General features: G+C 40.5%; 1 protein-coding gene across 1 annotated transcript in view; it reads right to left on the bottom strand.

Moving 5' to 3' along the window:
* Nucleotides 1-2,532: 2,532 nt before the first annotated feature.
* Nucleotides 2,533-14,256, bottom strand: part of LOC139478427 (exportin-2-like) — a 35,833-nt gene continuing 24,109 nt past the window's right edge. The window contains exons 19-27 of the mRNA XM_071260880.1: nt 12,905-13,055; nt 11,681-11,880; nt 10,579-10,676; nt 8,412-8,497; nt 7,739-7,820; nt 5,475-5,621; nt 4,105-4,202; nt 3,668-3,801; nt 2,533-3,265 (exon numbers count right to left, since the gene is read on the bottom strand). Of these exons, the coding sequence (XP_071116981.1) occupies nt 3,176-3,265; nt 3,668-3,801; nt 4,105-4,202; nt 5,475-5,621; nt 7,739-7,820; nt 8,412-8,497; nt 10,579-10,676; nt 11,681-11,880; nt 12,905-13,055 (1,086 nt within the window). The 3' untranslated portion in view covers nt 2,533-3,175. The remainder of the gene's footprint in view (nt 3,266-3,667; nt 3,802-4,104; nt 4,203-5,474; nt 5,622-7,738; nt 7,821-8,411; nt 8,498-10,578; nt 10,677-11,680; nt 11,881-12,904; nt 13,056-14,256) is intronic.

Raw genomic sequence — 14,256 nt, 5'->3', positions numbered from 1 at the left:
GTCTACCCTGATAAAGGAATACAGAACAATAATTCATTGTTGACTTCCGCAGGATGATCACCGACGTCCAGCTGGCCATCTTCGCCAATGCCCTAGGAGTGTCCTTGTTCCTCCTTGTGGTTCTCTACCACTATGTATCAGTCAACAACACCAAGAAATCAGAGTAGGTCACACATGAGGTAAGTAAAAAAAAGTTGAAGTCTTTCAGACAATATTGTGACTCATCCAGAGTACCTTTTACTTGACGTTAAAGGCGTCTGTGCTTGTCGTAAAAGGCGACTAACGGGATCGGGTGGTCAGGCTCGCTGACTTGGTTGATGCATGTCATCAATCCCAAGTGCGTGGATTGATGCTCATGATATTAATCACTGGATTGTCTGGTCCAGACTCGGTTATTTACAGACCGCCATCATATAGCTTGAATATTGCTGAGGGCGGCGTTAACCAACCAAACCAACTTCTGAGAGGTCAGCACATGTTCTCATGTAGAAGACTTGGACCCTTGTGTAAAAGTTGTTGGGCTAACTTTCATGTATCCTTCAATTATGGTGTAAGAGTATGTGACAACTGGTGAAATCCCTAACTTAACACCGGATCTGCAGTTGCTGCTTTTGAGCACACATAAATGATCTGTTTTAAAACGATGTTAAAGAAAAAGTCCCAATGTCACCCAAAAATGGTTAACGGCCAACCAATTCTTTCATATTGCTATAGTTAATCTGTCCGGGCAGATATTGTTTTGCATGGCATATTTAATTGTCCTTGTTGCTGTAAATATTTCCAGTCTCAATGTGTTGAATAAGACCTGTTATTTTCTTCAGATCCTGAAATCAACACATCTGTTGTCAATCATCATGTCTCATTGGACATCATCCAGTCATTCCTGAATATGCAAACAAAATTGGATCAGCAAGTTATCAACAATATGAAGATGGAGAGCCTTCTCGCAACATCTTTTCATTCGATATCACACTCTGTTCGGACAGGATTTATTGTATATAATGATATGTAAATCTGTTTTTTGAGTGAAGATGTGTTATTCTATTAAACCATCTTTGCCTTAGAGTCGTTTTCTTCTATTCAACAGGACCGCCACCGTGGTCTAGTGGTAGAGCGGAAGGTCCGGGTTTCGATCCCCAGCCGCGTCATAACTAAAGACGTTAAGAGAGGGTACTTGTTGTTACCCTGTCTGGCGCTCGGCATTAAGGGGTTAAAGCAAGGACTGGTTGGCTTGGAGTCAGTACACCGTGTCTGAGTGGGGTATTCATGTTAAACTGCGCCATGGTATCTCAGTGGGCTAGCACTATAAATCGGCATCAGTCCGGTCTAGTACAATTAGCCACACAAACACACCCACGTGCATGCACGTCGCTTATACAAGTGCAATAATCTTGGACACGACTTTAAACCCAATTTCAAATATAATACACAGGTTAATCTGGATGTAACTGGGGCTGTTTTTCTCAAGACTGTCGCAAATCCTGAGCACTACAAATGCAGAAATGAGTGAGTTGAAATTTATCATCGCATCAGGATTATTTCAGCCATGTAACGACTTGCAGAAATGAAGCCTTATACAGGCACTATGCATACCAACATTCTGGCCTTATTCATAATTTAGTTTTCTTCAACACCAAAAGGAACCTGGTAGAAGTAGCCTGGCATTTCATCACCTGAACAGGTGAAACGATCAGGTGTGAAGGACACCCAGAGCGAGTTGGCCAACAAATAGGAACTTTGCATGATACTTGTCTAGGACATTACCCTTGTGAAACAAAACTTGTATTTTGCAAAAGCCCAATGTAATTCATCTGTTCCTCTAACCAATCTCAATCTATTATCGCTGACTCAGTTACCGCTAGGGTTAAATAAAATAATAATCTTGGTTCTCCGGCATGACAAAGTTCACCGCACTTTTCGTTTTTATTTCCATTTTCTTTTAAAAACTAAAAATACTTAAATATAAATATTCCAACAGGTTTTTTTTCCCGCTCTCTCTCTCTCTCTCTCTCTCTCTCACACACACACACACACACACACACTTTTCAAAAACCAATACCTGAGAACCAATTCTTTTATTTTATTAAGCCTAAAGGCCCTGGTTCAATATGTGTTCGTTATTTGTGTCGCATGTAGCACTTATATCTGTATCCACGAGTGAAATGAAGTTCACTTTATTCACTTTCCCTCCTCCTTTGTTCTTGCAACTGTTCCTTCATGTCTGATAAAGTATTGTCACTCATCCTAAACCACTTGGCAGCAATTACATATTGATATGTATTTCAGGATTAAGTGATGTCAAAGAAGATACATAGCCTTGATTTCATGAAGGAATTCAACTCGGAAACAAGACAAGTCTGAATCCCTAGAAAAACCATGCATAATAAATATATATACTGTCTTCAAATAACTGGACAAGTGTAATTAACATTTGACCTACCCTCAGGACATGTGAACATCTTTCTAATTTCCACATCTGTCCGTAGGAATAAGAAACAAAGTTACAATGAGCATGTAATTTATTTACACATTTTGCAGGAAATATACAAGCACTTTTAGTCTAGCTAACTCAGTAACAGATTGACAACTTCACAAAATTTACAATGGAACTGACAATAATCTATGCACTCATTTCATATATTGTGTCCAACAAAACCAACACAAATATCTGTCAGTATTATGTTGTCACTCCTCTTTAGCCTTGTAAATGTGAAGTCTTTTTGATGGTCGAAGAATATGCGTATTCCCCATCATTTCTATCATGACAAAATCCATGCACCAGTGAACACTTTCAACTGTTTGGGACCTATCTTCACTGTATGACCAGACTTAATATCAGGGTGTCGTGAGTGAGTGAGTTTTGCTAACTCCACTTTGAACAGTATTTCTGTTGTATCATGGTGTTATCAATTAAACTAAAGTGATCTTGACCACATCTGTTTCCACTGATGGGTTTGATCGCCAATACCTAACAAATCCAACAAAAACAATACACACATCCGCTGACAGAAGTACTTGGATGGTCGATTTCATATTCAGTGCAGAAAGACGATGCCTGCTGACATCTACCAGGAAACTATCCCTCCTTATTAACAAACACAACATCCCCAGTACATGTGGTGAGTCATTCTGAAGCTGACATAGTCTGTGGTTCTGTGAAAGAGATGTGTACAGCTCAGGCCAGTGACACTCCCGCGGCCTGGAGGTACTGCTGAAGGAAGTTCTGGGCTTCAGGCTGGAGACCAGTGCTGATCATGTTGGCTATCTATAATAGTGAAAAAACATCAGTGGTTTGGTAAGATTTGGTGTGTTGTTTAACAGTAACATTATTAAAATCCGGGGTACAATAGGTCTTCAGCAACCCATGCTTGCAATAAAAGGCAACTATGCTTGTTGTAAGAGGCGACTAACAGGATCGGGTGGTCAGACTCGCCGACTTGGTTGATGCATGTCATCATATCCCAATTGCATGGATCAATGCTCATGATGTCAATCATTGGCTTGTCTGGTCCAGATTTTATTATTTACAGCTTACAGCTGGAATATTGCTGAGTGCGGCGTTAAACAACACACAAACAAATCTAAATCAAAGTATCATCGTACTTCATGGCAATATGTAAGTGCTATGGATCCTGCCACCAGGCCAAGACATCTGTAATGTACCTACCATGCCAGGATTAGAAGCACTAAGCTGCTGCAAGTGCTGGGCCAGGAACTTCTTGGGGTCGGGGATGCTATCCCCTAGGGGGTCATGCTCCTTCTTCCCAGCAAATGCCAGTTGAGAGTATGCAGTCTGGTAACCTGCAAACACCAATCTTCATTTTGACCAGGTGAAAAAACAAAAATTCAATCTAAATTTTCTGCATGAACTGGCAATTGACCCATAATTATTTTACCAAAATAAATCTGAAATAACAGCAATTTAACTTTCATAAATTTGATTGGAACTTCACCATGAATACAAGTGGCCTAAATGAGTTGTTGTGAGATGAAAATTAAAGAATGCCCAGATTGGTTTCTGATTATGTTCTTAAAACTAATTTACCATGTTTACTGATAATCAAGTTAAGAACATTAGAGGACAAGGAGTCCAAGACACCATACCTGCGACATCCTCAATTTCTATGAAGTGTTCATCATCTGGGACTGAGTCATCTTCTGGCAACTCAAACAGGCCGACCAGAGCCTGAAGCAACTTTGGCCTGTTGTATGTACAAAGCAAAACCTTTAATACCCACATCTTTCTTGGAGAGAGTGAAAAAAAAATCCTATAAAGTAAAAGGTAGCACTTCAAAACTTTGTTTATGTGTACATGCAGTTTTGCAAAGAAATTTATTCAGTTATACTCCCAAATCGATTCAAGAGAGAAACCGACAATGGACATCATAGTTATAACAACGATGAACATTCTGCAAGGACCATTAATCTCATTCAATGTCTACAAACATAAGTTATATGTTCCCTAATCGCACAACACAGACATATAATATAAATAGACCCATGAAGGTCTTCAGCAACCCATGCTTGCCTTAAAAGGCAATTAATGGGATCGGGTGGTCAGGCACCCTCACTTGATTAATGCATGTCATCACATCCCAACATCATAGATCGATGCTCAAAATGTCTATCACTAGATTGTCTGGTCCAGACTCAAGAAGATTTACAGACCGCTGTCGAAAAGCTGGAATACTGCTGAGTGTGTCGTTAAACACCAACAATAACAACCATGATATTAATACATTTAGTCTTATGTTACCTGTTTACCATCAGCAAAGTCAAATGGAAATGCAATACAGCCTGGAACACCAACACAGCAGCCTCTGCTGTGAATTACCATATTCGACATAATAAGCGAATTTACATATTATTTAAATAGACCAAAGAAGGTCTTCAGCAACCCATGCTTGCCATAAAAGGCAATTGATGGGATTGGTTGGTCAGGCACCCTGACTTGATTGATGCATGTCATCGTATCCCAACACTGTAGATCGATGCTCAAAATGTCTATCATTGGATTGTCTGGTCAAGACTTGTTTGTTTACAGATCGCTGTCGAAAAGCTGGAATATTGCTGAGTGCATCGTTAAACAACTGACAACAACAACCATGTCTTATGTTACCTGTTTACCATCAGCAAAGTCAAATGGAAATGCAATACAGCCTGGAACACCAACACAGCAGCCTCTGCTCTGAATTACCGTAATCGACGTAATAAGCGCCGAGAGCGCTCTCAAAATTAGAAATAGGGGGCTCTTATTAGAATATTATTTTGGTGGAAAAAAACAGAGTTGAAAGATAAATATCGTTATTTATGCTGAAATATTTATGTACGACAGATATATTTTTCCATAATTTAATTGCCCCTAATTAAAGGTGCATGAAACACATGAGTGCGGGGCGCTTATAACGTTGAATACGGTAAGCTAGGTTTGGTTACCAAACCACCAGCACAACACAGAATACTGCAGTACTCACCATAGAGGGAGGTAGTCACCTTGCAGCATGGATGGTACCTCACACAAGATCTTGGTGACCCCCACTGCACAGATCCTCTTCTCTGTGTGCCCCGAGATCTTCTGTAGATCCTGAAGGAAGAGCTTCTCCAAAACCATTCCGAACATCCTTGAATAAACAAGATGGCCATGTGAATACAGGGAACTGTTAGTCGCTGCTTGACTATAATTTATTTAATTGCCCTGATTTTATTATATACTACTTAAATTCTTATAGGGACATTTTCTTGATACAGAAATGTCTATCAAATGTGGAGCAGTATATTAATAATTGACAGAATGTATCTAATCTAAAGTTTTCTACTTATTCTTGTAAATATTCTTTTTCTGGTTGGCAATTACTGGGTTTGTACAAAATAGGATTCACCTTGTCAGGAATGTCCTTGCAACTTATGTTGATTAGAGATTTGGGGCAATTTGTTGGGGACATCAGTGTAAGTGTGGGTGGAGGTTGGTTCTTCAGATATATTTTGATATGTTTGAGTTAAGTAAAACACCACACTCCAGCAATGTGATGGCAGCCTTTATTTAACCACAGTGAGTGAGTGAGTGAGTGAGTGAGTGAGTGAGTTGGATTTAACGCCGCTTTTAACAGTATTCCAGTTATATCGCGGCGTGTCAGCTTAATGTGGGAGGAAAGCCCAAAGTGATGCAAGTCTCAGACGTTTACCACTTCGATGAAACCCATGGGCACGGGTATGGTGCTGACAAACCTAGAAACATAATCGGGGCGAACAGGGATTCGAACCCACAATCATAGGTTTCTGGCGTGCCCTAGGGACGCAACTCTGCACAGCGAATCGCGGCGCCTTAGATGACTGGGCCACCCGTGCCCCCTTTATATAATCACAATTGATATGACGATGACGCATGTTCAACCAACCTATTTAGTTGGCACATATACGACAATCATAGGTTACTGGGGACATTTGTAACCTGAATCCTCACTGGGGATTGGACTTTGTTTGTTTGTTGTTTAACGCCGCACACAGCAATATTCCAGCTATATGACGGTGGTCTTTAAATAATCGAGTCTGGACCAGACAATCCAGTGATTGACATCATGAGCATCAATCCACGCAATTGGGATACGATGACATGTAACAAACAAGTCAGTGAGCCTGACCAAACGATCCCGTTAGTCGCCTTTATAGTCGCCTTTTACTGCAAGTATGGGTTGCTGAAGAACTATTCTACCCAAGATCTTCACAGGTCGATTTGGACTTTGAAACTGTAATGCATGCAGCTGCTTGTAAATACGACATGCATTTGTAACCTGAATGATTCACCTCACAGACAGGGATTTGGACTTTGAAACTGTTATGCATGCAGCTGCCTGTAAACACGACATGCATTCGTAACCTGAATGATTCACCTCACGGGGATTTGGACTTTGAAACTGTAATGCATGCAGCTGCTTGTAAATACGACATGCATTTGTAACCTGAATGATTCACCTCACAGACAGGGATTTGGACTTTGAAACTGTAATGTATGCAACTGCTTGTAAATACCACATGCATTTGTAACCTGAATGATTCACCTCATGGGGATTTGGACTTTGAAACTGTAATGTATGCAGCTGCTTGTAAATACCACATGCATTTGTAACCTGAATGATTCACCTCACGAGGATTTGGACTTTGAAACTGTAATGCATGCAGCTGCTTGTAAACACGACATGCATTTGTAACCTGAATGATTCACCTCACGAGGATTTGGACTTTGAAACTGTAATGCATGCAGCTGCTTGTAAACACGACATGCATTTGTAACCTGAATGATTCACCTCACAGACAGGGATTTGGACTTTGAAACTGTAATGTATGCAGCTGCTTGTAAACACGACATGCATTCGTAACCTGAATGATTCACTTCACAGGGATTTGGACTTTGAAACTGTATGCATGCAGCTGCTTGTAAACACGACATGCATTCATAACCTGAATGATTCACTTCACAGGGATTTGGACTTTGAAACTGTATGCATGCAGCTGCTTGTAAATACGACATGCATTTGTAACCTGAATGATTCACCTCATGGGGATTTGGACTTTGAAACTGTAATGCATGCAGCTGGTTGTAAATACCACATGCATTATTAAAAGGCAGGAAAAGAAAACTAATATAAAGTTACTTGAGAAGTCTGAGGTAGAAATAAGTAGAAATGAATTCCTAAATTCAACAGAGGTTGTTTTTTATTTACAGTACCAGTGTTTAACTTACTTGGCCTGAATGCTGTCCACCATCTCCACTACTGACGTGGCGGAGAACTTGAAGGAGTAGAGGGAGAAGAACACAAGGAGACCTGTAACAGACACACGCCTTGTCACACAGCACATCTGTCTCATCCACAAGTAGAGGCGACAAGAACATAAGCCTTGATGCACTGTTACATTTAATATCATAGAAACATCTCCATAAAATCAAAGCAGCATTTTATACATTTTATAGTTGGTTGGTTTTGTTGTTTAACGCTGCACCCAGCAATATTCCAGCTATATGACAGCGGTCTGTAAATAATCGAGTATGGACCAGACAATCCAGTGATTAATATCATGAGCAACATTTTATAGAAGTGGAGGCTAGTCTTAATACACTGGACTCTAAAACAATTAATTACATAACCTAAGAGCATTTTAGTGGCCTCTTGAGACGTGTTCACAATAACTTTATTCAGTGAACAAAAGGCAAAACTAGAAAATCATTTAAAGACTTGTGTAAGGTTTATTTAGCTGGTCCTCAAATTGCAGCAAAAGATGGGTTCAGAATTATAGCCCGCACATGCTACTAGCCAAAGAGGATCATTGAACTTTTACTTGACCTCAGCACAATGTAGTAGCCTTGGCCTTGTGTTAACTTCGAAGGCTGAAAGGATGATTGCACGAATGACTCTTACTTTTGATATATTTGGTTGTCTTGGAACTTGTGAGTCTCTGAAACAGCAGCATGAACACCTGCTTGATGTACTGTGTCACCAGGTCCCTGGAACCAAAATAGATACTTAGGTTCTTTCTGTAGACAACGCCATGCAAGATGCTTTGTGGTATATCTTACATCATCTCTGATTCCTGGTAAGCTATAAGGATGCATGGCACTACATAGACCTTCACTTGGAATAAACATCAACACAAATCGTCACTGTCACATGTCCCCCGAGTCAGTCCCAGTGTACAGTTCTTTCTGATAAAAAGGCGACTAACGGGATCGGGTGGTCAGGCTCGCTGACTTGGTTGATGCATGTAATCGATCCCACATGCGTGGATCGATGCTCATGCTGTCAATCACTGGATTGTCTGGTCCACACTTGATTATTTACAGACCGCCGTCATATAGCTGGAATATTGCTGAGTGCGGCGTTAAACAACAAACAAACAAAAACAAACAAAACCATCTGAGAAGTGAGCAAGTTCAAATTGAATGTTGTGATGTGTGAGCAGTTATGTGCAAGAATACTGTGATGGTTAAAATGTCCTTATAAAAGTAATTTGTAATATCTATTGTCAACAAAACAACAAGGCAAAAGTACTTCCCTCAAAAAGGCACCCATCTGAAACCTGACTATATATACTACTCAAAAGAAGTTAAGGATCTCATCTCTCATGCCATGTGAAATTAACATTACCAATATGAAAGAATCGTGTGATCCTTAACTTCTTTTGAGTAGTATATTACCGGTAGGTAAACAACTGGGCCATTACCAAATGAGTCCATGTGTGATGTTGTGAACACAGATTTTCATTTCAATACATCTTATTTGTGGTATTTACACATAGCACTGCAGCTGATACTCATCACTAAGGGGACAGCTGGCCAAATGCTTTAAGGTATCAGACCTTGTGATGCAGAGTTGCTCTAGGTTTGTTGATACACCCAGACGCCCTAGCTGCTGTTATTTTGGTTGGTTTGTTGTTTTACGCCACACTCAGCAATATTCCAGCTATATGACAGCAGATTGTAAATAATCGAGTCTGGACCAGACAATCCAGTGATTGACATCATGAGCATCAATCTTCGCAATTGGGATACAATGACATGCATCAACCAAGGCAGCAAGTCTGACCACCTGATATCGCTAGTCGCCTCTCACAACAAGCATGGGTTCTATAGGACCAGTTCTAACCCAGATCTTCATGGGTTGCGCTGCTGTAGGTACCTGCCATGTTCAAATGGTCATGGTGTGAGTCTAAGCCTGAATATGATCGTGGTGATACGTTTATTGATTTACTACAGACGCATCCATGACCAACTCACTTCAGGCTTTCCTCCAAAATCAAGAGGACAGGCTGTAATAAAAATTTAACAACACACCTGCTACAAATGGCTACAGGAACAGATACAAAAGGTCAGCATGAAAAAAGTAGTGTCGTGACACTGTAGCCCATCTGGACATTTAGTCAACAGTATAAATGTCAAGAAAAATGGCCACTAAAAAAAGTTGTTGCCAGTATTGATATTAAAAATATTCCCTGCATAATTGCTGCATTGTTAAAAACTAACACTCAGTTAGCAGTAACACGATAAAATGGGCTTCACACATTATACCCATGTCGGGCATCGAACCTGGGCGTGACGAGCAAACACTTTAACCTGTAGGCTACTGCACTGCCCCAAATGCACTTTGAAAGAAGTTAAGAGCATGTTCAAAGAGCAAAGTTTAAATAATAAATACTCCAGAAATGGAACATAATGTACTGACCTCCACTACCAACTACCATAACTAAATTTCTTTCCATGTTTCCATAAGAAGTTTCAGCTTACCATGGCAGCATTATTGAAAAACGGATTTTAACATCTTGAATAACTTCAGGTGTCATCATTGCTAGAAGTTCTGTTTCATTGGTCCAGTGGTTTCCCAGATGTTAACAGATGCCGACTTTGTCGATGGAGCATAAAACAATCTCACAGATGCCAACAACACTGGACAAGCAGGCCTTTACATAAGCTAACTTGACATTCAGTCAGGTGAGCCAAAAATATCACACTGATAATTCACACACCTGAATTCTCTGCTTTTTCAAATTTTAAACAAATGAGAGAAACCGTAATCTGAACCAAATACTTACGATGGCATAAACTCTATGATTGCATTTACAAGGTAAAATCCTTGATGGTCGTTCGTCTTGGATGCAATAAGTTTCTGGAATATACCTAAAAGACCATTCTGAAACAAAAAATGGACCTTAAACAATGACACACTGACAAATATTGAAAGATTTAAAACATACAGCATATATAACAAAATTATTGCAAATGTAAAATGAAAATCCAATTTAGATGACAATTTAAGGAACAAGAGGGTGAGTATGGTTCAATGCCGCGATGAACAGTATTCCAGTAATATCAGCGTGTCAGTTTAATGTGGGAGGAAAGCCAAAAGAGATGCAGGTCTTAGACATTTACCTCTTGTGAAACCCACAAGCACGGGTATGGAGCTGACAAACCTAGAGACTTGATCGTGTGAACCAGGATTCGAACCAAGGTTGCTGGGGTACCCACATCTTTCAGAGGCAAGGGAGATAACTGACTTTAAAAGTCCAGTTTCCACCCTTGCCAAACTAGGCTGGAATTACTGGGCTAAGTCGTAGCGCAACCAGTGGCTATTACCAGTTATGTCTCCTATAGACCAATCAGATTCCACTTCTCGCATCACTTGTGTTTGCTTCACACAAAATAGTGGCGCCCAGTCAGGACGATCTGATCGATAATCAAGATCTATATTGTGATAAAATGGGTTTTACATCGCAAAGTGCATCAAATCCTGGGAGCACCTTGATTGGAAACATGAAAAGATTTGGAAAATATCTGCTGACGAGTTGGCGGTGCACATGCTTTGCAAACCCTGCAATCGACTGAAATCTGCATGACAGTTTACGAACTGGATTTCGATTTCGGTGCACGATTTCGATTGGACTATGCATAAGACTCAGCCAAGCCAAAATGTAACTCCATAATACCAGCCTAGTTCGGCAAGGGTGGAAACTGGACTTTTAAAGCCAGTTAACTCTCTTGCCTCAGGAAGATATGGTACCCAAGAGATGCTGCTCTTCACAGTGAATTGTGGTGCCTTAGACGAGTGTTCAAAGCGTTGATAAAACCAACTCACTCATTCTTTGAACAAACAGATGACAAACGCACAAATTTAAAACTCTGGTATTAACAACACACCAGTTTTTCTGGCTCGATCTGTTTGGCTGCCTTCTCTATGAAAACTTGGAGGAGACGGACAAGAGGAGGAATGTTCCCAGGTCGTTCCCAAAGGACTGGGGTGAGAAGGAAGGGGAACAGCTGCATGTAGGTCTCGGGAACACCGTCATGGTGCAGGTCCATCAACAGGGACAGGATTTGGAACACATAAGGCATGAATTCTGCAAAACAAAAGAAATATTCCTTATGGCATAAATGTGAATAATTTTAAATGGCTGTGCCCAATATTACAGAAGTATCACTGCAAGGGACATCAGGCTTGTATTAACCCCGTTTTGTGACCTAGTGAGTGAGTATGGTTTTAGCAATATTCCAGCAATATCACGGCAGGGGACATCAGAAATGGGCTTCACACATTGTACCCATGTTGGGAATCGAACCCAGATCATCAGGGGGACGAGCGAATGCTTTAACCCCTAGGCTAACTAACCCCCCCCTCGTGATTGGTACACACTAACATACAGGTTAACCAATGATCAAGCTGGTCATTTAAACCACTTCACATTAAGCTTCAGGTTTGGGTATGCATGGCGTTCTTCTCATCCACAATAGTTCTAAATCCATACAGGTTGACAGTAAGTGTGATTAAACCCCCAAGTGAAGCAGATCTGAAATGCTTACCATGTAAATAACAATCAATGAAAAAGAGATCCAATTCCCCACAAATGGCAAGGTCACATATGTGTAGCCACCAGATAGCAACCTTTAAAAATTCATGCTAGTCCGCTACCCCAAGTCTACTAAATTATGTGGCGACCAAGTAAAAATCCAATTACTTTAGTCCTAATAGACTAGAAGCATATGAGAGCAATAATTCTGAACCAGTACTTCATGTTTCATTTGCGTTTTATACTGAAAGAAAATTTGTACATAGTAAACATTTCTCTCTCGGTCACACAGGACTGGCTACAAACTCTGAGGAAGTGTGAAATAGTGAGTGAGTGAGTGAGGTTTTACGCCGCTTTTAGCAATATTCCAGCAATATCACAGCGGGGGTCACCATAAATGCACTTCACACATTGTACCCATGTCGGGAATCAAACCCGGGTTTTCGGCGTGACGAGCAAACGCTTTAACCACTAGGCTACCCGACCGCCCGGAAGAGTGAAATAAGGTTCACACAAGAAAATTGAATTTCTTAGGTTGGAGAGTCATTTAAGTCATGTCTGTGACTGGTGACCTCACCTTGAATGTCATGCTGAAGGATCTCGGTGAAATGAGGGAACAACGTGTCCTCGAAGCTGTTGATGGCTGCCGGCTGGTGTTTACATGTGGTCTTGATGGCCACACACAGAGATTCAAACAGGTAGTGGTTGAAGTGGGGCTTGCTGGGGTTCTGAGGATCAAAGTCAATACTAGTAAGCATGTGACAACTGATTGAGCTCTCAATGCATTGCAACTGTCCATGGCCCAATTGCAAGCTAAAATATTCATTGTTAACACTGATAGACATAATAAAATAAAAGATACTGTTAATCATTTCCATTCCAAAAAATAGTGCCACAGCAATGTAGCCCACATGGAGATGTTGGTTGGTCGGTTGGTTGGTTGGTTGGTTGGTTTGTTATTTAACGCCGCACTCAGCAATATTCCAGCTATATGACAGGCGGTCTGTAAATAATCGAGTCTGGACCAGACAATCCAGTGATTGACATCATGTGCATCGATCCACGCAATTGGGTTCGATTACATGCATCAACAAAGTCAGCGAGTCTGACCACCCGATCCCGTTAGTTGCCTTTTACGGCAAGCATGGGTTGCTGAAGACCTATTCTAACAGGATCTTCATGGGCACCTGGACATGTAGTCAAGTAAGTCAACAATATAAAATGTCAATTAACAAAAGTTGCTGTCAATATTGATATTCAAATAGTTTCTGCATTAATCATCCAAAAATGTTAAAAACTAACTTAAAGCTAAAGATTCATGAGTAGGCCAGGTGAGCTATTATCCCAGTCAGAGAAAAACAGGCAAAATAAGAGATAACTCCTTTAAACCACAAGCAACTTCCAAAACAATCTGTTGTTGTGTCTACTGGTTCTAAGCATCAGTTTCTGTAGAGTCTAGTGTTAGTATATGGACTATTATTAGCTGAGCTTACCAGACCAAACAGACAGGGGCTTCGGACTAGTGGCTAAAGTCGCAGATTGTATTGCAATTGTGTCTAACACTATTACAAGACAACTGCAACAGCAAAAATCCTCACAATAGTCCCCCAGAATTTGGGTGTGTACATTATTATTTCACCAACAAATTAACGGTTTAAACCAGGAATCCTTTCACATTTGTGTTCACAAGCAGTAGGGTTATGGCCATCATCATGAGGTATTTCACCACCTCAATCATGGCTACCAGACATGACTGAGTCTACAAGTTTTACGAGTTTTATCCTTATTTTCCCAAATCTGTGTCATCCAGAACTTACAGTTCACAAAGTAGTTTGACAAACATACTGTGTATTCAATTATCATTTTGTTTGTTTGTTGTTTAACGCCACACTTAGCAATATTCCAGCAATATGACGGCAGTCTCTAAAT

Source organism: Haliotis cracherodii, unplaced genomic scaffold (genome assembly GCF_022045235.1).
Source record: "Haliotis cracherodii isolate W230 unplaced genomic scaffold, xgHalCrac1.p SCAF_4, whole genome shotgun sequence".
Lineage (NCBI taxonomy): Eukaryota > Metazoa > Mollusca > Gastropoda > Lepetellida > Haliotidae > Haliotis > Haliotis cracherodii.
Note: the sequence above shows the minus strand (reverse complement) of the source record. Positions and strands in the feature narration are given on the sequence as shown.